The sequence below is a fragment of the Rhipicephalus microplus genome, chromosome 1 (assembly GCF_043290135.1).
Source record: "Rhipicephalus microplus isolate Deutch F79 chromosome 1, USDA_Rmic, whole genome shotgun sequence".
Classification (NCBI taxonomy): Eukaryota; Metazoa; Arthropoda; class Arachnida; order Ixodida; family Ixodidae; genus Rhipicephalus; species Rhipicephalus microplus.
The window spans coordinates 272,208,284-272,236,020 of record NC_134700.1 but is presented as its reverse complement, the minus strand read 5'-3'; the positions used below and the strand labels follow the sequence as shown (position 1 = coordinate 272,236,020).

Below are 27,737 nucleotides of genomic sequence, written 5' to 3'. Positions count from 1 at the left end.
CTGTTTCTCAACTGTTCAAGTTCCTGGCAGGAAAGACGTGGGGGATGTCAGTAGACGCAATGATGGAGCTCTACATGGCCCTGTTTCTCGGTTTCCTCAGATATAGCTTGCCTGTGCTTAGCAATACCTGCAAGACCAATGTTCGTGTTTTACAGGCAGTACAAGCCCAAGCGCTGAGAGTGTGCCTCGGTCTGCCCAGATGTACGTCAACAGAAGCAACAATTGCAATTGCTGGTGACTATCCGATACAAACTCACATTGTTGTAGAAGTCCTGAGAACGCACATCCGACACTTCGCACGTGCCCCCGGCCATCACCTTGCACTGTTGCCTTCAGAGAGGCGCCAAGCATCGTTCGCCAAAATTATCGTGAAATACAACGATAAACTTCCCTCGGGCTTCACTCATGCATCTAAACCATCCATACCACCTTGGTGTCTTATTCGACCCACAGTGCATCTTAGTGTACCAGGGATCCGGAGGAAATCTGAGTTTTCGTCACCCGTGCTGAAACAACTGTCTCTTCTTTTGCACGAGAAATATTCAGACAGCATACATGTATACACCGATGGTTCCACGAACCACCAGTGTTCGTCAGGGGCAGTAGTTATCCCAGCAAGAGGTGTTACCATCAGCTTTAGGACTGACCACTCCACGGCATCTACAGCAGCGGAACTAGCTGCTTTGCGCGCTGCACTTTGTGTGGTCAATCGGGAACCACCGCAACAATGGTCGATTTTCAGCGACTCAAGGGCTGCCCTACAATCTGTGCTCTCAGCACTGTGTCGCGGCCCGTACGAACAGCTTGTTTTCGAAATTCGATGCCTTCTCCACACTTTACTCGAGAAAGGGCATCATGTGACGCTTCAATGGCTGCCAAGTCATTGCGGCATCATAGGAAACGAATATGCCGATACTGCCGCGCGGGCAGCCCTTGAAGGAACACGAAAAGAAGCCATACCACTTTCGAGGACTGATGCTGCCAGTAATCTTCGACGACTTGCGCGTGAAATCACGTTTTCACTATGGTGCCGACCAAGCATCGATACGAATCGTCAACACCACCTGTCCTATTTGATGGATCTCCGCATGCCCACTGGACTCGACCGAAGAGAAGCCACCCTACTTCATCGCGTATGGCTAGGAGTGGCATTTACAAAATCTTACTTCTTTGTCATAGGAATGGCCGACAACGCTCTCTGCGATGCCTGTCATTGCGAAGAGACGCTACACCACATCCTGTGTGACTGTCCATTGTATGAAATCCAGAGACAGTCACTGGCGTCTGCTTTTGCGCGCATCGACAACAGCCAAATGTCTGTGGACACTATGCTGTGGAGTGCCCGAGAGAAGACACTGCAACAGAAGGCGACGAAAGCTCTGTTGAAATTCCTACGCGACACCGACTTGAACAAGCGACTGTAACAGCAATGTCACACACCGCGAAAGACAAGACTGCACTATGACTGAGTGTGCGCGCATGTGCTGCCAAATGTGCTGTTTCTATCTTCCCTCTCTGCTCTCTTTCATCTCCCCTATCCCTCCCCCATGCGCAGGGTAGCAAACCGGCTGCCTATAGGCTGGTTAACCTCCTTGCCTTTCTTTTCCCTCTATTTTCCTTCCTTCTGTTCGCGTGTCTCACCATGTTTGCTGGGGCTTCTTCGCCTCCTTCTGGGGGCCTGCTGGTGCTTGCGATGGAAACACGCGCGTTATAACTTCAGTGTGGTGCAGCAGACAAACAACCGTGCATGCAGACCGACCGCTGTGGTCTGTAGCGGTTATGATGCATGACTGCTGACCCGAAGGTAGGGGGAGGGGGGTCGAAAGCCTGTGGCAGCAGCGGCTCTTAAATGGAAGTGATATTGTAGTGGCCAGTGTACTCAGATATATGTTAAACACACCCAGCTGGCTGAAATTTCCGGAGACCTCCGGCGTCTATCATAATGACATTGTGGTTTTAAGACGTAAAACACCAACAGTCTTTATTATTGGCTATGCCAAAGTAATCGAAATGCAGTCATACCATTGCAGTAAACTGATTAAAATAAGGAACAACATTTCGTTTAGCTGTCGGGAATGAATCCAGCGTATCTTGCTCGGACGAATACGATATGCCGCTCTCGCATTTGGACAACTACACAACAGAGCAAGTGTTCCTCATGACTGCCTGCGATACGCACTGCCATCTCGCGGCGGCACTTACGCATCTCATCGTTGCGCCGCCGCCATGACAAACTTCAGACCCTTCGCGGTGGCCTTCCACTGTCTATGTGGGTCACCAATGCATTCTGTGAAGGAGTGCGAGCTGTGAGCTACGCTAAACACCACCTATAGGGACGTCGCGTTTTGCTGTTGTTTAATCTTGTTATACGTCGCAAATATTCCACAGGCGGAAGCCTTCGCAAGCGAGGTTATTACCAAGTGTAATAATAGATATACATGCATCCATCTTGTGAAACGTCCTTTGTAGCGTGGTGCGGCTGATATAATTCCTCATAACGTTGGCTCGCAATATGGCGCAATAAGCCACTCTTGTGGCGTTCCGGAGGTTTAAGAGATGCGGGCACTTCACTAATCTCCGCGTAATTAGTGACCAACCTCTTGTGCTCACATATCGAGCACGAGGCTGTCCCAGAGCCGCTGTATATTATGTTAACCTGGATCTCATATTTCGCACGTGCACTCTATAGCTTCTGACGCACCAGAGCTGATAAGCAAATGCTAGTACCTGCTGATGTCAGTTGATTGTTCTTACCTGGTGTGCTGCGGTGCGGCAGCAGATGGGTCGCTCCACGTTGAGGGAGTGAAGGTGTGTACCTTTGAATGAGTGACACCGCTACGATTGCCATATATGACTTTTATTAGTGAACATTATGACGATGACGATGCAAGCGCGTTACAGTAAGGCTGTTCAAAACAAAATATGAAAGCTCGCTTAGCCAAAGCATTGTGGTTAGATGAGATTCGCGCACAACAACAGCGTATATACGTCTCCGTGAATGTATTCTTCTGAGGAACTGCGCTAGACAAAGGGAGGGACGTTCGGTCGATGACGTCGCTTATCAGCTGCATCTTTGCGTGCAGTACGTGTATTTGAAATTCCGCTGATATACTTCGCCGCCAACACTTCTATAGCTTATCGCACCGTCACACATGTGATTGTAAATGTGGCCAACGCTGGCAGCACTTATGTAGACTGCCCATCGGGGATCATGCACGCACACTCGCCTTCAGCGAGTCTCGCATGAGCCTTTGGCAACGTTGTCTATATGCAATGTTTCGGTCACCTCTCATCTTTGTAGGCTGACTGCATAGTATCTTACTAATTAGCCCTTTAACCAATCTCATTGCGTTGAGGATTGCCAGGTAAATATTTGATGCATCCCTGTGATCATGGAATAAATAAAAAAAGGGATTAGGAGCTGTGGCTGGAACTTGCTGTTTCTATAAGGGCAAGACAGTTTTTGGTTGATAAATTGGTAAATAAGCGTGCAGAGTTTGCAAATATGGTGCCTATCGCGTCATTGATGGACATAAGAAGTGTTTATTTGGGAAAAATTGTGAAAGAATGTTTGTTGTGTCTTGTCTTGAGTGGGATAACAGTGTATCATTAATAAATAAGACAACATTAAAACAAATATTTTATTTGTTATTTATTTAGAGTCATGGCCGTATCTTTTTTTTCTGAAGCACCATACACTACGTCGAAGCGTTAAACAATCTGAGTTCAAAAGCTTCTTACGCACTTGGCTGTATGTATTGTAGTTAAGCTGTAACACCAAACAATGACGTAATCACTGACACTTGCGTTTTATTAGCAATTTTCACATCTCTCTTCCACTTGATGGTTTTGAAGACGTGGGTATCAAACTAACATTTACTCTTTTTTAATCAACGGTAATTTTCAACCGTCAAAGTGGGAGGTGCCTCCTGCGAGCAGCCATTTCTTATGAAGCAAGTTGTTACTCAACTTTGGCAAGGATTTGTAATGACCTAGTGCTTCCTCTAGATTTCCGGTGTGTAAAAACTTCCTGCGTTTCCAGGACACCAAAGCTTGCTGAAAGATTAACAGCCGGAAGAAAATCGGTTTTTATGGGCACGGCGACTGCCGTCAAGCCTTAAATTGTAGCTCGATATCGAATACGTTGTCAGGCTTAGCGAAACTGGCTCAGGCGAGTGCAGGACTGACTACGTTCAGGCTGAACACTCCCTGCAGGCTTTTAGCTCCTCACAGGCCTCACCGTCGGCGCACACTATACACGCCGTCTTTGCGTTTGACGTGGTGCAGTCGCAGCTCAGAAGGCTACTGTAGGTCAAAACTGGCTCCGAAATGATTTGTAGCGAATCCGTGCTTCTGGTATTGTCTCTCGTGTCTATCGCTCGTGCATCTGATTGGGCTCGGATCGATTTAAAGCAAGCAGACGCGGATTGACTTAGAGAATAAAGCGGATTGACATAGCAAACGGTAAACTCTAGGTCTGCTTGGTCGTGATGTGTCTTAATGCTGTTTTTTTTATCATTTATTGATGGTTGGTTACACGTGCGTGTTGGTCCGGTGGATGAGAATCCAATTTTCCATTGAAAGTACAAGACCAGCCGTGAAGCAACAGTTGAGTTGTGTAATGTTAAAATAGGAAAGAAAAAAAAAGATAGCGCAGAGGTATGCTTGGGGTGTTCCTGTATTTCTTTCATCTGGCAGTTGTGTCAAAGTAGACATGGCTTAATTTACATCTTCCATATTCACTCCAATGTGTTCTCCATCTCCCGTATCCGTAACTTACCGGAACTTCATGTTTTGCTGCCGGTTTCAACCACATTAATCGCCTAAAGTGACCCAGACTCGAGGAATCTGTGTGTATCTCAAATTTCATAAGTTAATAATATATGTTCAGGCGAAGCTCGTTTTCTCTGGAGCTCAGTGATCAGGAGGTGAAGAAGCCCGTGACAAGCGTCGCCAGCAGGGAGCGTCGCCATGCCAAACAACACAGCCTCGAAACCAAGACACACTTCTCCTTTGTACACGCGTAGAATAAATCGCATATGCATGCTTACCATCAACAAGACAAGCGACAAGCTCTCGGCTAACAATGCCCATCTTTTGTACACGTGTACAAGCTATACACACCCCAAGTCTGTACAGTGCGCGTGTACATAGACGTACATATCTGTACAGTGCAGTAGTAGTAGATCTGGTGGTAGTAATGGTTGTAGTAAGTAAGTCACGGTGCACTCATAGCGTAAACAGCGGGAACTCGAGCGACGCGTCCTTTTAGCGAAGCTCAAACGTGCGCAAAAAAAAAAAAAAACGAAGTCATCCGTCCCTTATCATTCTACGCCACACGGCGGGCGGTCAGCTCTCGACAAGGCTGTCGACTGCGTCGCGTCTTTGCTGAGAATCCGGCGCCGGACGTCAGCCGAGAGTAGCCCGTTTCCTTTTGTACATCGTCGAAGAAATATAGCCGCGTAGGCCCACCGGGTCACTGATGGCTGTTAGGCACCTTAGCGCCGCGGACGACGCCGAGTGAGAACTCGCGGCAACCAATGTCGCCCTCGGGGAAAGAGTTGCGCCGCACTCGGGGAGATGGATGGGGGATGAAGCACGCTCTTCCGTTCCTGCGGTCGCTGATGTTAGCCAGCGGAATGATTTACGAGGAGGTGGGACGGTCTGCATCGACAAGTAAGGGACGACCGGCTAGGGCAGGCCGCATGTTGAGTACGGCGAGCTTGAACACCGCGCGCTATGCCTCTACGGTACCTTCTTCTTTTGCTGTTTTTGTTCTACTGCTACGAAGGTGGGTGTTATGCAATTTTTCTCATTAGCCGAGTGACGGCGGGTGCTTTTGAAACGAGAAGTTAAGGGGGGGGGGGGGAGTCTTGCTAATATCCAGTGTTTTTACTATGTTCCTCTATTCCCGCAAGGGTGCCGCGATATCGTATGTGTTTCGTATCAAATATAGAGAGCGCTGGTCACCGGACGCGGCACGTGGTTTAGAAATGTATGTACACGCGGGGCACTGTGCGGCCCCTGCCGACGCGAGGGTAACGATAAACAAGAACAGAAGGGAGCGGGGCAATGGTCCGCTTCGTGACTTACACGAATGCCTGCAGTCTGGCAGCAAGCGGGCGGCGTCTGCGCTCACTACTGGTTAGGTTCCTCTCTCTCTTTTTCGTTTGTTTGTTCAGTTCGCCTTCGAGTGCGAGTTTATAGCACCCCGTTGCCGCAGCACGCATGCAGGCACTTGCAAATTCAGCTTTTACGCTACGCGCCTCCCGCCGCCGTCGCTTAAATTACTGCGCCGACAGTTGGAGAGGAGAGCGGGGTAGGACGAGTGTACTTCAAAATAGAGAACTTTTTGGGAAGCGAAGCAGCAGCGGGTAATCGCGCGTGTGGATGACTTCGGCGTCGGGGGGGGGGGGGGGGGTAGCGCTGAATAAAACACTGTGTAAAGAGAAACGCATAACGTGCCGTCTACGCTTGCAAGCGCTCGCAAAGATCGCTTTTACTTGTGTGCTGTGGAGAGAAAGTGAAAGATGGGCCGGATACCCTTAGATCGCTCACATAGTAGTGGCTCTCTAAATGCAGGTGTGAATGTAGCGTCCGCGTTGCCCACGCAATTCCAACTGAAGTGGCAGCGTTGCATGCAAACTCGAGCTCAACGCGATTGTTCCCCCGTATATAGACTCTAAGCTATTTCACAGTCGGGAAGCTACACGAGACACAGTTGATTTTAAACACAGAGGCTCCATGTGCAGCGCGGGTTGCCTGGCCGCGATTACGTTGAGACTCGGCAAGCGAGCGAGACAAAACAACAGCCTTTTTTTTTCATACAATACTTAATCAAAGAAGCCCAGAAAAGGGCTTAATGCCGTGCGCATGCTTCAGGTGCGTGCTTCTTCGGTCGTCGAATGACTTCTCGGGCTCGCAGAAGGTCACGACGAAGAGTACTGAGGGAGGGCAACTGTGCTAATCACATCACATCACAAAACACGTTACGTATGGTCCGGGGACGCTTAAACGAACATCCAGGCTTAGTTAGCTACCCGCTCTCATTGTCTTTTACGCATCAACGCATTCTTGATAACATTCCGTAGCCACTCGATCTGTGTTCGCTCTTATCGCAGCTCTGACCACAAGCAAGCACTTACCGTGTTAGTACTTGTTTGTGTATATATTTTGGCACAACGCTTCGATGACACACATAATCACACCTAGGCTACGACCGTCACCGAAGATCTTCGTCAAGCGTAACTGCCGCATCGCGGCCCTTCCTTGATCCGCGCTAATCCAAGACTGCGTGGTCCCCATAAGCTCGTGTTAGTCTGATAAAAGATCACAAATCATGGCACCAGTACAACAACGCGAGGAATATAGAACAGCTATTCACAACAAAACGTAGCAGAGCAAGGTCGCCCAGATACCGACTGGGTGCTCACATCAACAAGAACTGGAGGAACGACAATGTGCAGTAGCTCGCAGCCCTCCTGAGGATTCGTGCTGTAGTCGCAGCTTGTCAGAGGCTCCGTACAAACATCGCGAAAATCCCTGTGCCGTGGCGCAAGATGAGCACCACTGAGAGAGAGATAAAGAACAAAGGCATGCACCGCGTCAGCGTTTAACAAGGCGGATACCGGTGGTGTTTCGTACAGGACAATCTCGACTCGCACGGGAAGCATATATACATCGTGTCACCAGCAGTACGACAACCACAACAAGCTTGATTCACAGTGTCAAACAGCTCCCAAGATGGCACATAAACACTGAGGAGCGTTTACAATATACGCGCGCATAAAATAAGAAATATGGCGCTGTGTGCCTCAAGCGGCGCCAGAGGCTGATTTCGCAGTGCGCGCGTATCGTAAATCTCGGTACCTTTCCAGTCCTTGCAGTACACATGATTCACTTCGCGCGCATGCGCCGACAATATCGACGCCCATGAATTTTAACGAGAAGAACGTGCAAGCGCAGCTTCGCAAAGGTGCCGCTCGAATAGCGACACCTTTGCAGAGCAGAGCTTGCGGAGTGAGAAACTGTCGGGAGCTCAAGCATGTCAATCTTCGCAGTCATAGTTCTCGTAACCATGACGAGCTCGTAGGAAGTAAAGACCATTGCATGCCTACGTGCTCGAAACTGCAATAGAAAACAGGCATTTTTTTCCCTCACTACCGCCTCAGCTGCGGTATCTGCAATTGGACATTAACAAGCACTGCTGGGAACTGCAAGTCCCCCCGAGTCCTTGCCGGGAACTGCAGAGTTACGTAAAAGAGAACATCACATTATTCGGCAAAGACCACCGAGTCACGCCCGACAGGAGCGTACGAGTCCGGTCGGGACTGCGAGCATGACAGGGCTCTCGGATCTCGCAGGAAATGCACTTCTGAACCAGAGGCGTGGTCATACCAACTGGCGGATGCACTTGTCACAGATGGGCCGCACACAAGGCGGATGAACAACCGGTCGTTTTTGGCTTGTCGCAGCCTCAGTCGCTGTTGGTGTTGACTTCGTCGAACTTGCGGACGAGCTCGTCATCGCAGGAGGAACCAGCCGAAGTCGCGGTCTCGGTGGGGCTATCGCCGAGGACGTCCACAGACCCGCCGGGACTGGACTCCAGCGGTCCCTGCAGGACGGCCGCGCCCGTGCGCGCCGAGGACTCGGCGATCACCTCTTCGAGGTCAGTGGCCGGCACGAGTTTGGCGCTGCTGGATGACGTGGTCGCGGTGAGCGTCTCGTCGGGGCTCGGATCCACCGGCGACTCGGCGGGCCGCGGGTGCATCAGCAAGAACGGCACAAAGCACGCCATCTCGCCTCGCCTGCAAAGACAGACGTCGTGGAGATCCCACACGATTCTTACGGTCACAGTCAATATAACCGTGATCAAGCGAGGTCATGGGATCACCCTAGTATTGGTCAAGTATCTATCGTGATGGTGTAGGTGATTAGGTGCACCTTTGCTGATGAGCCTGAGCACTTACTCATTATATTGCTGATTACGACGGTGGTATTTGGATGAAGCGTAGACATAGAAGTGCTGGTACATGTACTTAACTTAGACGCACGTTAAGGTACGTACGTGCGTATATAGTGGCGGAACTTAATAACGAGCTCTTCACCGCAGACTCTCTGAAAGCTCAGGTGTGGCTTCGGAAAATTAAATTAAATTAAACATGCGGGTTCCCGCCTAACTGCATATAAATATCGCACCGTGCTGTTTAAAGACCGTTTGAGTAGTGTTGTCAATCATATGACAACACTATCATGGCAATCATATTTTTTAAAGCTTGGTAATCAATCGATACGATCTGCATCAGCTGAAACTACATCGGTTTGAAGATAGCTGAGACGTGTGTCCCATACCGGTCCTGTGGCGATGGCCTAGACGGGGCAGAGGTGCGCGAGTCGTTTTCGCCTCTAGACACCTAGCTGCCCGCTGTGCTGTGGTGTCTTTCGCTGCCGTCTCATTCCGAAAGCTCCGCTGCACGTTGCCTTCGTGTCGCCGCGGGGCCTCAGAGCTTTATTCCACATCTCTATAGGTCTAACTAGATCTTAGCTGTCACAATCTTAGTAACTTCTGAACTAACTCCGGTAACCTTATTTTGCTTTTCTCTCCTGTATCACGATGATATGATTCAGAGCATTTTCTTTGTCCCCTTCGTTTCTCACATTTTGTTTCTCAGCGGCACGTTACAATCTTAAGCTAACAACCCAACTTTATCGCAGGCTATCGTGAAGTAGTCTTCCCACACTAATGTGAAATCCCCATCATCTGATCAATTTTTATGGCTTTGCCTGCCAAGGCGAGTTCTCAAGCTCGTACAACTTTTTTTTATTCAACACGTGTGTAATACTCGTTCTTTTTTTTTTTGCCCTTATTCATCCGGCGGATGGCTTCCTCATACCGCCGCGCCGTGGTGGTTTAGTGGCTAAGGTACTCGGCTGCTGAACCGCAGGTCGCGGGATCGAATCCCTTCTACGGCGGGTGCATCTTTGATGGAGGCGAAAATGCTGTAGGCCCGTGTGCCCAGATTTGGGCGCACATTAAAGATCTCCAGGTGGTCGAAATTTCCGGAGCCCTCCACTACGGCGTCTCTCATAATCATATGGTGGTTCTGGGACGTTGAACCCCCACGTATCAATGAATCAATCTTCCTCACGCCGTTTAATACACGTTTCTGCCGGTGGCCACGCAGAGTCGAAAGTATACCGCTGTAGGAATGAGAAGCACTGGATTACCACTCACCCTGACAGGGAGCTCAGCGTGCCGAGGTAGACTTTCACTTTCGCTTCGTAGGAGACGACGATGCCGAACAGGTTCCTCCTGGCGTGGTCCGATATGCTACGAGCAGAGTAAATGAAAGGGTCATTAACACACCCTGCTTACTCTCTGCATCCTTGAACCACGCTAAGCTGAGCACACGTGGCTCACTCAATCTGCGCCGAGAAAACAACACCGCGAAAGACGCTGGGATATGAAGTCGAACTTCGGAAGATAGGCGTCTCATACACTCAAAAGACTCGCCAGCGCTTAAATTCTCGTCGAGAAAAAATACGCCTAGCAAGGAAGTTTCTCTAGTACCCTATTTAGTGTGCTTATTCCGGTCTATGTTTGGAAATGTCTGATATGATTACATGTTTGGAGCGTACACATACCACAGACTCATCTTACAATCACATTATTGATAACAATGGAACACTTATTAGTAAAAAGATTCAGTACACGCATCCGTGACCGTTTGATTGCAAGAGTGGCTAATTTTTCAATGTTTAGTACCTATAGATTGATAGACTATTTATGGATGGTCTATGAACGTTTTGAAATGTTTCAGCAGGTAGCATAATGCAATGCAGCGCATCTAATGAATTCATTGTGAGCTCACATTTTGCTTGCGTCGGTGTCCTTGTGTCCTTTGTATGATTTCTGGGTAGAGGGTATCGTTATTGAATTGTTATCTTCATTCTGTGTAGATTGGTCATTCTTAAGTGTTCGTTCATTTATGTGGCGATCGACTTTTTTCTCGTACGTAGTCGAAATTAAAAAAAAAATCTCTATAGTAACCACCAGTTTCAAGGCCAATGCTCTGTAAGGGGTGGAAGTCAAAAATTCAAAATACAAGCAAGCAAGCAATCTTCTTCATTTATTTTTTTTTCATTTCCTGGCTCACCTGTTTTCATGCTCTAGCAAAATAGGTGGGTGTTTGACCTTGGCTGTCATACGCTACTATTCCGCCCAGCTATTCAAGTTTACACTTTAACATTGCACAGTCCATGAAGGAAAACGTGTTTTCAGTCAGCGCACTAGAAGCATGCATTGTCAGTTGTTCGCGTCAGATTTTCCTGCAAGGGTTTAGTAAAGCCACAACCGTTTATTTGCCTGGCCTATCAGGTGAGCCTGATAGGCCGCGCACGCTGCTGACACTCCACATCAGAGCCCGATATACTGCCTCAAGGCCAGAACGGGAGTATTGTGGACGAAGACGTACCGAGCCGAATACGAAGGCACAGACACGGCATGTAATGCGTGTGGAAAGGAGGAGGAAACGGCTGTAAATTTGATAATGTTCTGCAAAGGGATCCATCCTGTAGTCCAAGGTAATGGCGCGGAATTTTCAGAGCATTGGGCTTTAGGCGCAGTGAAGGCAAACAAGACCTTAAACGGGTAGAAATTACCAGGAGGAGGCTAACCGATTGGTGGCTACAATCAAGGCGTGAGTGAAATTCAATCCTTAAACACATAGCGATAGTACTTAACTTTCTGGCTAGGTGGCGTGAGCTACCGCCCATCTTAAGGGCACAGTCGGATACATCCATCCAACCTATACATAAACCGGCTGCTCGCGCGCTCTGTTCAACCGCGGCCGCAGCTGCACACTTTTAAAGCATTCTTCGTCACCGTATAAGTATTTTCCTCTAGACCAGTGTACGGCCGGTAATGGAACACAATACAGAACAGTATACACGAGTCCTTGTAGCTCAGGAAGCTCACATGGTTGAAGAAGCGAGGCAGTGGACGTCGTCGCCCTTGTAGCTCTCGACGAAGACGCCGTACTTCTGGCGGTTCTCCTCCAGCGAGGGCGTCACCGACACTCGACGCTCCACCGTCGAGCCGGGAGGCACGGGGCAGTCGTCCTTACTGCAAAAGTAACGCAAGCGTAAGATGGAGTAACTTCAGCGCTGTCGTTGTTGTGAACTTGCTAACCAAACCTCTTCGCTACGGGCGTCCACGTTTGCGGACGTGACTTGTTATACCATGCTGCAGTAACTTCAGCGCTGTCGTTGTTGTGAACTTGCTAACCAAACCTCTTCGCTACGGGCGTCCACGTTTGCGGACGTGACTTGTTAAGTAAATTTGGCATCAGCAAACGACCGCGTCGTTGAAAAATTGGCCTTTGCCTTCCAAGGTGTTGATTACCCGTATACTCCAAGTGCGAGCAGCACTTGGAGTATACGGGTAATCACTGGTGCATGGTGTGCCTACCAGGCACACCAGGCACAAGTGATTACCTGGTGTGCACCAGTGGTGCCTGGTGTGCACCAGTGGTGCCTGGTGTGCACCAGTGTGTGCCTGGTGTGCCTACATAACAGAACGGCGGTGTCGGCGCAGCGCTCGGCTGCTTAGACATAACTGCCTAGTGTATTGCTATTATTGGTTTGTTTGCCTACAAAATAGTGTGAATAAAAGTTGTGATATTGCTCCTTGGGAATCACCCAAAATAAACTTGAGGAACTGAAAACCAGAATTTCCATTCGTCGGCAGCGTTTTCGCCATACTCGCAACTGAATTCCGCATCTGTGGGTACCAACTTTTCCTTTCTGAACAATGAAACTTTGTCGAAATGTCAATTTCTTTGCATATGTTGAACCACGTTAATTAGGATTTTGCAAATTGCATCTTTTATTGCTTTCCCACATATTTGCTTGGTAGTGAAGATGTTGACTCCACTATTCTCACATTTTTTCTGCATCTTGACTTTTTTTTTACTGTAAAAAAATTGTCGCATCAATTTCGTTCTCAATTTTATGGGGGCTCAATAAGGTCTGCAATGAACGTGACGCGAAAGCTCAAGCGCACTTTTTTTTAGGCCAATTTGTCATATGCTTATTGCCTAAGCCCATCCTCGAAAAGCTGGGACTCGTACCCCTAATATTCTCACTGAAATAAAATAATTTAACATGTTTCTTAATAATATTTTTCTATTACCTGCGAGAGTCTTTTGTGTGATTCTATGAAAAATCGTAGATGGGGTTTCTTAAATAGTGATTTTTCAATAGGCTTAACAGTCGCCAAAATGGAAAGTTTTAGGCCATTTTTAAAAATATTCATTTCAGATACAGCAACGGTGTTGGCAGGCTATGATGTAAACATTATGTTATAATAGGTCACCATGTTCAGAAACACTGGCTGGTTTGTATTCGGAGAAAACCTCAAATATAACAATTTTAAAAACATGTTGGCTGTTCAGACATTTTTCAAAAACAGTTTGCTTTAGCCCACAGGTTTCATACAATGCTGCTTCATTCTCCATTACGCGTTCATTTATTTAAAACAATATTGTCTTCGTAACGTTAATATTTGGTTTTTATGTTGTCGTTAACTTTCGAGAATGACAAAATACGAAATTGGTCCCTCTAATAAGTTCAATATTTTTTAATCCTAAACTATGCAGTGAATTATGCAGTTAACTTTCAGGCTACTGGGTGGTATGTGCACAAAATATAAAATACTCATTCAAAACTAAAGTATCAACTTTCGAACCCATGTCAATATCTCGCGGAATCACCCAGCGCTAAAGTTGAAACCCAGGCACACGGAAACACACGACTTTAGTCGCCGACGTCTGTTCGTGCATTAGTGTGAGAACGTGCGTGAGTTGGTTTGTGACTCGCTCAAGGGCACTGTGCTCATTTGTTTGGATCGTGTAGCCGAATAAGACACGAGAAGAACGCGCTCACCTCCCATTCGCTGTAGCGACGCAGACTTTCCAGCGGCCCGTAGAAAACATGCAGATGTCCACGACTTGGAGGACTTCGTAAGAGAAAGAGAGAGAAAAAGAGAACACGACCTTATGCTTTATAGGCATTAATTGCTGCTCGTTCATTTGGATTTAATGATTGTGTTATTGTTTGTATCTTGAAGAAAAAGCACTGAACCAAAGACGATTTGACAGCCGGAGAGGCTGTAGTTATTTCGTACGGATGAGCCTAGTGATACGTAATCTACAAAAAAAAAAGTGATGCTCGACTGAGCAGTAAATATACCTTTTTCATGCGAGCTATTACACAGTGCTCATGCACACAATTTGTTTTTTTTTTTCATGATAAAGCTCTCAGGGGCATAATACATAAACGGCCACAAGTGAGAATATGCAGGTATGATGACCTAAAAACGATACAAACACGTACTGGATTAGTCTAGTACGTATTTGAGATGTCTAGTACGTACTAGAGATGCACGTACTAGAGATGCACGTACTAGAGATGCACGTACTAGAGATGCACGTACTAGAGATGCACGTACTAGAGATGCACGTACTAGAGAATCAGTCAAGTACGTACTAGAGATGAGATGAACTTTGTTATTTCTGCAAACATTATGCTTGATTGATATTGCTCATTAATGTAATGCTCCATAATAACGTAATGGACGTTGCAGGCTCGTTTTGTATTTAAAATATCTGGTGAACACATTGACAATTGACCCAATATGACCCCAATACTAGCCATTCGCTAAGGGGCCAAATGGTGTTTGAAATCGATTTGTAAAACTTCAGTCAATTAATCCTACAAAAATATATAATATAGTCTGACTGACAGAGCACTGAGATGCCTACTCACTCGAGACCTTGATGTGCTTCACCGTTTTCTGTGAATGGTTTTGGACGTTTATTTTGACCACAACCTCTTCTCCGTGAAAGTAGAGCTGAAAAAAAATTAAATTTTTAAAATCTTCGAAGCGAAAGACAATCACCAGGTGCAAGCTTACAAATTGTCACACGGTGTTCCCAAGTTAGGTACATCGAAAAGCTCTTTGCATGCATTCAAAATTGGTATGTGCGAGCAAGATTCCACATTTTTATGCTGTGTAAACAGTATTATGGCGTCATAGCGTTCAAAATTGACTTAATTCAAGTCCACGTCCACAATATTCCTCATGTACATTACTCGACGGCAGCCAAAGATCATAAAAGTGCTACGAGACCTTCTTTCGGGCTAGCTGCAATGTCAAATTTGGCCTAATGACATTCCTTGTAGTGTGGGCTAGTTTTTCTGTGCCTTTGATTCGTGCAGTTATATTCGTAATAATTAAAATAATTTTAGAGTTTAAAGTCTCAAAACCACGATATGATTGTAAGGAACGCTGTATAGTGGAGGGCTCCGGCAATTTCGACCACCTGGGGATTCTTTAATGTGCACCAAAATAAAAGTACATGGGCGTCAGGCACTTTCGCCTCTATCGCAAGTGTGGCTGCCGCGGCCGGTATTCGATCCCGCGACCTTCGAATCAGCAGTCGAGCGTCATAACGACCTGATCACCGTGGCGGGCCATGCAATCAATTTCATCGGAGCATAGACAACGTGTGTCAAAATGGTGAAGCCATTCACAGACAACACGCGAAAATTGACGCCGCACTGAAATCTTTCATCTGACATTGAGTAAAGCAAGGTACATTAAAGGTGACTAAGTATCGACAAGTCAAGGAACCGCTGACGTCTATCCCAAAGCAGCTATACGTTATTGGTGATGGGCCGCACAGATTGCTTTACGTAATGGTCGGAGATTTGGGCAGTATATGCATAGTTTAGAGACTAAATCGCTGAAGTTGGGAGGTGCGATTATGAAAGAGTTTAAGGATAATGCGTCGGTTCCCGGCCTGCACTCGAGGAAGTATACGTCAGAGTTAAGCGCAGCAGAAGCTGGCCATGCACGCCATGCGCAACCAAATGATGCTCGCAATACGTAGCGGCATCCTTTCCGCTTCATTAGTTCCGCATCGGCAATGATCACCATCGAGCCAAATAAGTAAGCAAAAAAAGAAAGTGAATCAGATCACCGTGGCGGCAATCGGTGACGTAGTTCCAATCCGTGCATATAGATTGACATCGTTAATGCGGACATGATCGTTAGCGCTTATGGACATATTTTCGCGACTCCTCCTATTTAACGAAACATTTCGCACCGACATCTACGCGTGCTTCAACAAGACTTTTTTAATTTTTTCTCTCTTTTTTTTTTTTCAAATATGGAATGTCCCACAACTGAGAATATGATCCCACGTCAACCTTTGGTGGCTGCTTCTTTTGCTGTTGGAACATACGTCGGTGATGCTTTTACCGGCGCTCATTCCTATTAATGCGTCCATGCAAGCCTCCGTGCCATTACCACTTTCCCGTGTCGCACGGTTCGTGACGACAACCCTGGGTAATGGATGAAAAAAAAAATAAAAACACTGTGACTGACGAGAGGGTAAGAAAATAAACTGGGAGAAAGGCGAACTCCCTGTCAGATCGGGTCGAAATGAAAAAGATCGTTAGACTTTATCATTACGGCTCGGAGACGTATGTGTAAGAACGTGCCATAGGTCAAGAACGCACACACAGTCGAAGAACAGGCCGTATTCATTATCGCCGCTGCTTCGCTAACGTTCGCACAAGAGAGGCGTCCATGAGGTTTCGGAATGTGGTCGCTAGGCGACGGGTACACAGCGCTGCCGTTGTCGCGCCTAATTATGGCTCTCTCATATACTCACGAGCAACTCCGCAACAGGAAATGATTAACGCCGATTTTGCCGTTGTCTTATTTCTCTTCTTATGCTACGTTAGCACGCAACAACCTTGAGGTAGAGGAGTTAAGGTGTTTTTTTTTCCTTTTTTATTGCGCCCATAGTAGAGAACGCGTCTTGTCACTGCGTCGCTGACTTTTGGCGCCCTCTATGTCAGATAGAAGTGATAACAGTGCTTGTCTTTGTCATGGACGTGAATTTCTTTCAGATAGATCGAAAAAAAAAGAGAACTTCAGCAGATAGAAAGCCGGGTCAAATGACGCCTCTCAGCACATGCGTTCATTGTCACTCTTTCTGTCTTTCTCTCAGCCTTTCATTTTGCAAAATATACTCCCGAGCTAGAAATAAAGGGACAGCTTTTGGCCCTGCGAGATCGACTGGTTTTCATCCCGTATAGCCGCCGACTTTTTGTCCGTCGAACGTAACAGTTGTGAAAGCCTATACCATTTTTTATTGATATACGAATATTCTTGCATGGCTCAAGAACTGCACCGTGTTACGCTTGCAGTTATTTCATGCTTGTTTATACAGTCGTGTAGCAAAAAACAAAAAAAAAGCGCCTTTAACATCGTAGCATTGTACAATCGCGGGTTATTAGAAGCGCAAATACCATCCGAGACTAAACAACACAGGGCCTTCCTATCGGCAAGCTTCAGAGAGCGCCCGCATAAGCGAATACAAATGACTCTGGAAGGTCAGTGTTCACTTATACAGCCGTTCTAGCAAAGAATAAATTACCATTCGCTCATATGTTCCGATACACGCGTCCACTCGGCATTCAACGAGGATGCCGCGGTAGTTTTCACGTCACGGTTATTTCTTTACCGACGCCGTCATTTGTGTGAAATGGCTCAACGACCCGTTTTTTTTTTCGTTCTGCCACCTCAGAGTTGCACCCGGCACGAAAAATCCCTTCAATATCACTAACCCCCGACCTTCCGCATCGTGCGCGATACCGAAGAAATGTGCTTGTTACTAAGTATGAACATGTCAGATACGTGGACTTTTTCACTCCAGCATACATTGATGGCAGGAGCCAGTGCGAGTGATAATGATCCATACAGAAGCGACGAATTGGCGCGTGCCGATGAAACCGAAGCAGTCGCCATAGCCGGTGTGTTCGATCGGCTCTTTTCATGTGTAAATCAGGAAAGGACGTTCACCGGGAGCGAAATTCGTATACGGCACTGCGGGTCGTAAGCACGAAGGCAAACAAACCGCCTTCATTGGAGCACTAGCATCGATATAAGACAACTGTAAATGCAAAACAAAACAAAACTGAGAAATAAGCGGGCCGAAAACACAGACGACGTTGCCATGAACTTGCAGCGGCGTTGCGTTGGAGCGCCAGGTTCTCTGCCGGCCGTCTATGTCCGGCAGTGGCGAGAAACGACCGGGCGCTCAGCGTGGTTTCTCGCGAGATCGGGCCATTTTTGCCCGCGTCGCCCACGGGAGGCATTTGTTTCCATTTGTAAGCGGTCGCTCGTTCGCGCCGTTCCCTGGGACGCCGCTACACCAGGCTCTTCACGCGAGCGCTCTAATCGAGTAAAACGCCCACACGCGCATGCCTCGAACTGCAGCACTCGTTCGCGTCTTCCGCAATCAGCGGAGTCTTTGTTCGCCTTAAACGAGATGCATGCGTCTCGGTCGGAGAAGTGGCCACACATTTCGAGCTTCTTCGCCGGCACAGTCGAGCTGCTCGAGCGCGCAAATTGCGTGGAGACAATTAACGAAGCAGTCCTCGGAGGTCTGTGGATGTGTGTGCGCCCTGCGACGCTCCTTGGAGCGCGGAGCGGAAGCGCGGAGCGGAGGCGCGGTGGAGCGTATGACGTGCGCCGGCACTTTTCGTGATGGGCCATGAAAGCGTCGCTGATTGCGCGTGAAGCCGACGAGATGTACGCTGCTGCCGCGTGGAAGCCGTTGCGGGCGACCGCGATTTTACGTTGTCGGGGCGCGCACCTTGTTTTGCTCTGTTACTCTTGCGGGTGAATTGCTGTAGGTCCGTGTGCTCAGATTTGGGTGCACGTTAAAGAACCCCAGGTGGTCACAATTTCCGGATCCCTCCACTATACGGCGTCTCTCATAATCATACGGTGGTTTTGGGACGTTAAACCGCGCATATCAATTAATTACTCGGCACGTGACGAAAGGTGCGCAGGTCTGTGCTGAGTAGTGCATGCAGCTCGGCATCGTCTACGCTTGCTCGGGAGGATGGTGAAGATGAAGGCGATAGAAAATCTGGTGGGACACCGTCTTTCCAGGGGACATTCCTGTACCGCATATTTCAACATCGTCGTACCTTGGTTCACTAAAACTGCAGCGTGTTAAGGTAGTTTCAAGACCACGTCCACCATTCACAAGGAGTGAGAGAAAGAAGAAACAGCCGAGGAGATGTACAATAGCCGCTTTTAATCGGGTTGGTGAAACGTGTCATATACTTCATTAATTTGTGAAGCATCTCATAACATAATAACCGTGTTTTTTTTCACTATATTAAAAATAAGCATTTAATACGATTGTTGACCCCTCAATTTCTACAGATTGGACATATGCAGCTAGCGGCCAAGGATGAAAGGTAAAACAAGCAAAACCTGCACTAACTGAGGCTAATATTACCTTTGCATTGACATTGCATTGCTGAGTAACTCAGGCGACGAATTGCAACTCATAATTACGGAGTTAGACAAGGAGAGCAGAAAGGTGGGTCTTAAAATTAATCTGCAGAAAACGAACGTAATGTACAACAACCTCGGAAGAGAGCAGCGCTTCGAGATAGATAGTGCACTTCAAGTTGTATAAGACTATGTCTACTTAGGACAGGTAGTAACCGCGGAGCCGAACCACGAGATTAAAGTAACTAGAAGAATAAGAATGGGGTGGAGCACATTTGGCAAGCACTCTCAAATTATGACAGGTAGATTGCCACTATACCTCATGAGGAAGGTATGTAACAGCTGTATCTTGCCGGTACTTTGTTACGGAGCAGAAACCTGGAGGCTTACAAAGAGGGTTCAGCTTAAATTGAGGACGACGCAGCGAGCAATGGAAAGAAAAATGGTAGGTGTAACCTTAAGAGACAAGGAGAGAGCAGAGTGGATTAGGGAACAAACGGGGGTTAAGGATATCATAGCTGAAATCAAGAAGAAGAAATGGACATGGGCCGGGCATGTAGCGCGTAGACAGGATAACCGATGGTCATTAAGGGTAACTAACTGGATTCTCAGAGAAGGCAAGCGAGTTAGGGGGAGACAGAAGGTTAGGTGGGCAGATGAGAATAAGAAGTTTGCGGGTATAAATTGGCAGCAGCAAGCACAGGGCCGGGTTAACTGGCGGAACATGGGAGAGGCCTTTGTCCTGCAGTGGACGTAGTCAGGCTGGTGATGATGATGATGAATATTACCTCAAGTCTTCTTGGAGACTGAGTTGTCATCTTTGGTACGTTATGATGCAGAACATCAATCTACGCAAGTAACTTAACGCGAAAAACAGGATGGCAGGCAAAGAAATGTGACCGATCCCATTTTCCAAGATTCTGTAAAACACACACGGAAGCGAGCGTGCGTTCACAAAGGCTTCTGCGTTTATTGTGCATTGTTTCGCCACAAGAGCGAAAGAATGAATGCTACAGCAACAAATTTCAACGCCATGCGAAAAACGGCAAGCACCTCGAAACTTGCAGCGCGCTCCTCAAGCATCGAAACTTGCAGCGCGCTCTTGAAGCAGAAAGCACGCAGAAAGCACGTACACAGGACGAGCGCGGAGCAACAACTGTCACAGCTCGACACTTGAAGCGCGCTGTTCAAACTGATAGAAAGACGCACAAAACGAACGCACAAGTATACACAGGACAAGTGCGAACAACTGCCACAATTCTTCCTTCTGCGCGGCCGAAGCAAGCGAAGTCACCTTCGTGCTCACTGGAATCACGAGCCTGTTAAGAGCGCATGCAGGAAAGACCAAGCTCTGCGGAGGCGGCGCTCACCGAAACGCGAGAGGCCTTTAGACCTTTAGAGCGCGCCCAGCGCGAGACCTTCGCGCCATCTTGATACTGGTGACGAAAACGCGCTGAAGTTACGGAGCTCTGAGGACGACCAAACAGTATATGGTGTATATAAATGGCTTCCAGTTAAAACTTCTGACAACGTGCGCTTCTTGGTGTAGTGGATAGCTCATTTTTTTTATTGCGACAAAGACTTGCCTTTAAGGCATAATATTTTGTTAAATGTGTGCTGTTAGGCCGGTGTATGAAGTGAAGTAGCCTTCACCTCGCTCACTGCCTCTCCTTATGCATGCGTAGTGGTTATTTCTGCGTGCTGCGAAACGAGAGGTCACTGGTTTAACCTCCCGTGGCAGAACCTTTCCTTCTCGTTTTTTCTTACCTGCAGATGCCGATATCCGGTTAACCTCCCGGCCTTCCTTTTCTCTCTCTCTCTCTTTCTTTGCAATCTGAGTTAATATATATTTTACAACATCATATGCATGACAAAAATACGTTAGTGGAGCCATGGTGACCTCGGAATAAAACACTTTCGCGTTAATATTACATTAGTTCCTGTCCCAGGCTCTTAATTTAACCTGACTTCATTACTGTACTTGAGTTACCATGAACAAAGGAAGCATGATAAATCACTAAGCAGGTTAAGAAAGGCAGAGAGTGATTAAAATTGTTTTCCGATAGAAGGAGGATGGCTAAAGGTAAAGATGACTACCGCATGTGCAATGAGATTTGTTTACCTCAATCATGTAATTTCGCTGCTTTGTTACCTTTCCCAATCTTTAACTTCGCGGATGAGGTTTAGCAACTTGCCCCGTGAGTCTTTGCTTCCTTTCACAGAGGAAGGAACCTACTGGCTCTTTTCTCTGTGTCGTGTCATTAGTTAATCGGCTTTGAGGAACAGGATATTAACAATGGTACCTCTGCATAATTTGGGCCTGGAATTACCAGGCCAATATTGGTAATTATCAGGACTGGGACAATTCCAGAATCGGCCAGAGACTGGGGTTATCAGCACTGGTAATTCTTTCTTTTGAGAACCCCTCTTGAGTATAGAGCTACCTCTTCGGTATATCTTCTTTGCCACTGAGACTATGAGAATAACTTGCCAAGTTTTCTGGCTTCGAAATTTTCATTACTATAATCACTCATAACCGGTACTTCAAATTGCTATATTGAGTGGACATAATGGAAAAATTTACCCTCTACTTGGCCAATCGCTTGCATTGACTATGAGCCATGACCAGAGAACAAGGACAACGACAACAGTAGAGCGCACCTCTTTCTCGAGGCTGGCCTCGACCACCAGCTTGCCAGCGTTGAGAGGGAAATCCTTGGTGAGCGACGCCGACCGAGGACCCGCGCTGATTGGCCGCGGTGTGGTGGCGCACTGAACCTTGCGGATGCCGATGTTCACGCAGCTCCTACGGGATCGAAAAGCGGAAGAAGCAAGTTTTGTGATTGGGCACTTAGACGAGCCACGGCCCCGCTTTCTGCTCAGAGACACAGAACATTGGAAAGGAAACGAAAAACGGTTGCACGTGACAATGGGCTGTGACACGTACACACTCTGTCAGTTAGTTTTTTCCTCACACTTGAAGCAAGATAGCACGTAAGGCATTTTAGATGCATAAAGAAAAAAATTAGGGGATCCTTGAGCTTCGCTTTTAGGGGGACTCTCGTTGAACGAGATACCGATAACCTGACCCTAAAGTGCGTGTCTCAAACACTTGGTGCATACTTTTCGTTCGGCCCTTGCTTCATTTCTTATGGAAATAAATCGAAATTCGTACTGGCCATCGTATGATGTTACTCGAGAAGTTTAAATTGTTTAGTAGATAGTGTGCTATAAACTACTGGCGGCGCGTGAGGTCGTTTCGATTTTGCAATGCACTCACTATACGTGGCCTTAAAGGGGCCCTGCGACACTTTTGGGACAGCCATATTTAGCACAAAAACGCGTGTAGCGATGACTACTGAGACAAATGCAACAAGAATGGTGGAAATTGGTGCACGGAAAGTGAAGTTACGAGTCCTCAGTTCAAAACTCGAGCAGGCGACGACGAGAAACGTTCCCTTTCGCATCTCACTGGCCTGCTGACGTCAAAGACCGCTTTCATACACAGCGCGCATCTCATGAAGACATCCATAATCAGCCGATGTGTGTCGCCATAGTCTGAAATCTAAGGTAGTTTGTCTCGTGAATTAAAATTATAACAACGTTGATTTCGGCGTTGCCATGTGTGCAACAATATCGGCGCGTTCCCCACTACCAGAAGAACCGATAAAAAATGCGTGCTCAAATAGTGTCGCAGGGCCCCATTAAGGGAATGGGCGCAGTAACGTGTGTGCCTTTTGTAGAGCGTGGCGGGCTTTAAACCGTGAAGTCATTATGATAATCACATGTTCTGACGCCCGATGGCAATTCCCGATGTGTACCACGCATCATTGCAATATTACTTGTTGTACGGGGAAGCGTGTGTACAGGACACGTGTGTTCCTAAAGCACTGCATTTCCAAGCAGAGTTATTTCCCCTGTACTCACAATCACACGCATCTCTGTGTGGTAGAACGTCCGCTTACCACGCAAACGGCCTGCGTTCGATCGTCTCTCGGACCCAGAGTTTTATATAATTCATTTATTCTATTTGCATATTTATCGATTTTTTCGGTCACGCACAACATGATTTTTCGTTGACAACCAACGACACCGACACCGGAATTACTACGAAACGAGCTATTTAACGCTGTCGCGTTAAAAAAAAACATGATTTATGGGTATATTGGACTAGTATAGCTAGTTAAATAAATTTCGTTTCCTAGCCAGGCATTGTTTTCATGCTAGTCCGTGCTTATTTTGCTTTGTGAATTCGGCCGCTCATGACTCTTCTCTTGTGCTACTGCAGGGACAAACAACTTCGCGCATATTTTGCATGCAGGCTCATTAATACTTCCCAAGTAGGCACTTATTGGAAGTGCTACTTGACACTTAGCAGTCGCAAAACTAAAATAAAATGAGGTATATCGGTAGCGTCGCCTATATTTCGCACACGCGCGTTTCCCGTAGAATGAGCTTGTCAAGGTAATGGCGAGGCTGATTGTGGCATTAGAACGCGATGCGTGAGCTATTGGACGTTGTTCGTTCTCGCTTGCGAATGTTGTTGCTTCGTCGCTTCGCATCCGTATGTCTCGCTGACACATTATCTCGTGAGGGGAAGCCATTATTGTCACTATTCATTTATCATGTGCCCTTTTGAGTGGACAGCTTGCTAGCTCGCTCCCGCCACTCTTATATAGGCTTTTCTTCTAGCTAGCTGGCTCACTCACCCACTCACTCATTCACTCATCCACCCACTCACTCATCCACCCACTCACCCACCCACCTATCACTCACCCACCCGCCCACCCACCTACCCACCCACATATCACTCACTCACCCACCCACTCACACACCCACCTATCACTCACTCACCCACTTACCCACTCACCAACCCACCTATCACTCACTCTCTCACTTGCTCACTCACCCACCCACTCACTCACAAGTTAGTCAACGGATTCATCTGTGAGTGGCCGACTCGACAAAGTGATACGTGTTTTCATGTCCACCTGACACAACTATACTTACTTTCTCGCTTTTACACTGACCTATCTTATCCCTCATTTAGTCACGGTTATTCAACGCACAAATCTTGCCAGTTATCTCTGAGCGGTTTCACCAGCGCAAGATAAGAGCAGCGCGCTATGATATTTCGAGAACGCATTTCGTGTGGAAGTAGCCAGATGTGCACCCAGTGTTTCTTTTTTCTCTCAAACCAGCACGGAACTGCGTCCGTACTTTTGACAGACTGGGCGCCACCGTGTTTGTATATTTTTTCCCCCTCTTGCGACGCGACAACTCCAACATTTCGTCTCACATTTTTTTAGGCACCACGTTTCGCGTGCTCTCAACGAAACATTAACAAAGAAAGTAACAGAAAAAAAGGAGAAAACCAAGTAAGAGGATCATATTCGTCTATGTTTCCAGAAGAAAAAAAAAAAAGACCCAGAACGCGGAACAGGCTAATTTGGTTAAACCAGACAGGGATACGATCCAGCCCCTGGCGAGAAAGATCTCGCAAAAAGCTCTCTTGCACTGCAGACCAAAGAAAATACAAATAAATTGCGTGTCTCCCAGATTTTAGTTTGATAAGTGCGCTAGAAAACATGGTTCTTAAATTAAAAAAAAAAAGAAAGCATGAAGTGTGAATCCTCTCGCACTTTTAATTCGCACTCTCAGACTGGAGATCCGAAACCACGGTACACATATATATATAGGCCAACTCAGTTTGTTTTTGCTGCACGTTGTTTTAATATTTGAAAGTCCGTACGGTGTTTGAAATGAACACCATTTGCTTTTCATACATCGTTCTTTTTTTTCTTTTAATTCTCGGTTCTTCACGTAGCCTTTTCCATTACATTTCAGTATCGTTTCCTATATTCCCAAGAATCGCATTTCTACAGTTGTTTTTGCATACTGTTAGTGTATGTTTCAGTTGTGAGGAACAAGAAAAGTAAAGACATAAAAAAACGAGAACAAATAAGGCGTACAGTTCGAAGCGACATCCCAAATAAAGGAGTCCCTCTTTCACAACCATCACTCCTCGACGCAGTTCTCTCTTGCCCCGCCGCGGTGGTCTAGTGGCTAAGGTACTCGGCTGCTGACCCGCAGGTCGCGGGTTCATATCCCGGCTGCGGCGGCTGCATTTCCGATGGAGGCGGAAATGTCGAGGCCCGTGTGCTCAGCTTTGGGTGCACGTTAAAGAACCCCAGGTGGTCAAAATTTCCGGAGCCCTCCACTACGGCGTCTCTCATAATCATATGGTGGTTTTGGGACGTTAAACCCCACTAATCAATCAATCATCGACGCAGTTCTCTCATTTTTCGCGCGTTAATGGTGGAGCAGCCGACATATTCAATTTGCACGCTGTTGGCAACAAAACATTCAACAAGCTCACAAATGTCCGCGTGGTCTTGCTGCCGCAACCTCCCCTAAGTTGGCGATGACAAAAAAAAAAAAAAAAAGAACAGGGATTCATAAACTGCCGCCGGCCGGCCGCTCCGAAGGCTTGCCTCGTGCTATCGGGATACAGAGTTTTTGGCTGGAGATGGATAGGCTAATAAAGATAGCGTCTGTGCTATCTGCTCAATTATATACAGAACGATGGACATAAAGCGGGGTAACGCATTGTTAAACTAGAATAAAAAATGCTCGTTAACGCGAATGAACTCGGGTGTACTTAGGCCTTGGATGAAAATTTTGTGGTTGCAATTTTTTCTGCCCCGTCTGGCTGATGAAATAGACGTTATTTAATTATAATTCTGATATACAAGCTGTCTTAACAGGCATAAGTGTTTCCGACGAGCTGGCCAACGTTCTGAGAGGTGTATCTACCTAGGCGAAAAGTGAAGAGAGTAAACCTATCTGCGATCTGCTTGAATGCGCTTTCTCGCTGCCGACGTGGCTCGCGGAGGTCTCATAGAAAGAAGCGCGTAGTTTAGATCTGCTCCGCCAGTTGCCGCAATGACCTCCGTGGTTCACGTGAAAATAGTCTGCTCTTTCAATAGGGTCATTTATTTTTATTGATTATCCTCACAGTTGATTGGTCTTAATCTAAATTTATAGTTAGATGTTGTATGCATCCTGTACATCTATTAACTTGAATAATTAACTTTTTGTATATGGCATTTCTGCCTCTTCACTGGGGTTTTATGACAATCAAGCCGACACCCAACTTCCGCGGAAAAAAAAATTGTGGTGTGTTCTTTGAAAAACTGAATGATGCTATCTGATAGCACCACAATATCCAGCGTCAAATTGTCAAATTACTAAAGGTAAAAAAAAAAAAGAAACGAAAACGCTTTGAGGTGGCACTCTACGATCACCTTTTCTTTCTTTGCGATATATATATAGTCAAGTAGATCCTCCGTGAGCGGTCACAACGTGGTTTATGTCGACGTTTCGGCCCAGAGTCTGGCCTTGATCAGGATATATATATATATATATATATATATATATATATATATATATATATATATATATATATATATATATATATAAGGGAAAGAAGTGTATACCTAAGGGCTCGTTTTTCCGTGCTTTAACACAATATTAATGACATCTAACAGACAGTAATGCCAAGGAATGTACAGGGGAAGTTATTAGAACCAATGGAATGTAAATAAGAAGAAAGAAAAGTGGATGAAAAAATAACCAGCCGTGAACAGGAATCGAACCTACAACCTTCGAGTAACGCGTTCGATGCTCACACACACACACACACACACACACACACACATATACATATATATATATATATATATATATATATATATATATATATATATATATATATATATATATATATATATATATATATATATATATATATATATATATATATATATATATATATATAGCGATGTGTGTTAGTACAGCAGTTTAGTGGATATGAAATTGAAATGAAACAATAGGCAGGAAATATGTCCTGCTGATTCCTTGGCCAAATCCACCTGCCAATTAATACCGCCGTTCGCTTCCCGTGGATTTCACTCCGTCACCATTTATCGCCTTCTCCCCTATTTCCTCACTCATATTATTTCAAACGTCGCTTGTTTTCTTCTTCTTGACCGGCTTTGGCAGTTTGGCCAGTTTCGTTTGGTCTCCGGTGCTGAAGGTTTCATGCTCCGGCGTTCCCTAATTAGGTCACTTGCTCCTTGAGAGAGGTTGTCTGTTTGATGTCAGGGTGCATCACTTACAACTTGAGTTTTCGATGCCAAGTTTCTGATTCTGAATGAGCACGCTACCTTCAACGCCCTATTATAAAGCTTCGTCATTGTTCGCGATATTGGAATTGACAAATCACGCGCTATCGCTAACCAAAAACAAATTCGTTGTTCACTATTGTGTTTCGCACTACGATACTGCAGAT

At 46.5% G+C, this 27,737-nt stretch overlaps 1 protein-coding gene across 1 annotated transcript in view; it reads right to left on the bottom strand.

Moving 5' to 3' along the window:
• Positions 1-2,841: 2,841 nt before the first annotated feature.
• Positions 2,842-27,737, bottom strand: part of LOC119188176 (phosrestin-2) — a gene marked incomplete at its 5' end in the record, with an annotated part of 521,661 nt that continues 496,765 nt past the window's right edge. The window contains 6 exons of the mRNA XM_037436098.2: positions 2,842-8,807; positions 10,235-10,330; positions 11,978-12,124; positions 13,945-14,017; positions 14,827-14,911; positions 22,046-22,190. Of these exons, the coding sequence (XP_037291995.2) occupies positions 8,477-8,807; positions 10,235-10,330; positions 11,978-12,124; positions 13,945-14,017; positions 14,827-14,911; positions 22,046-22,190 (877 nt within the window). The remainder of the gene's footprint in view (positions 8,808-10,234; positions 10,331-11,977; positions 12,125-13,944; positions 14,018-14,826; positions 14,912-22,045; positions 22,191-27,737) is intronic.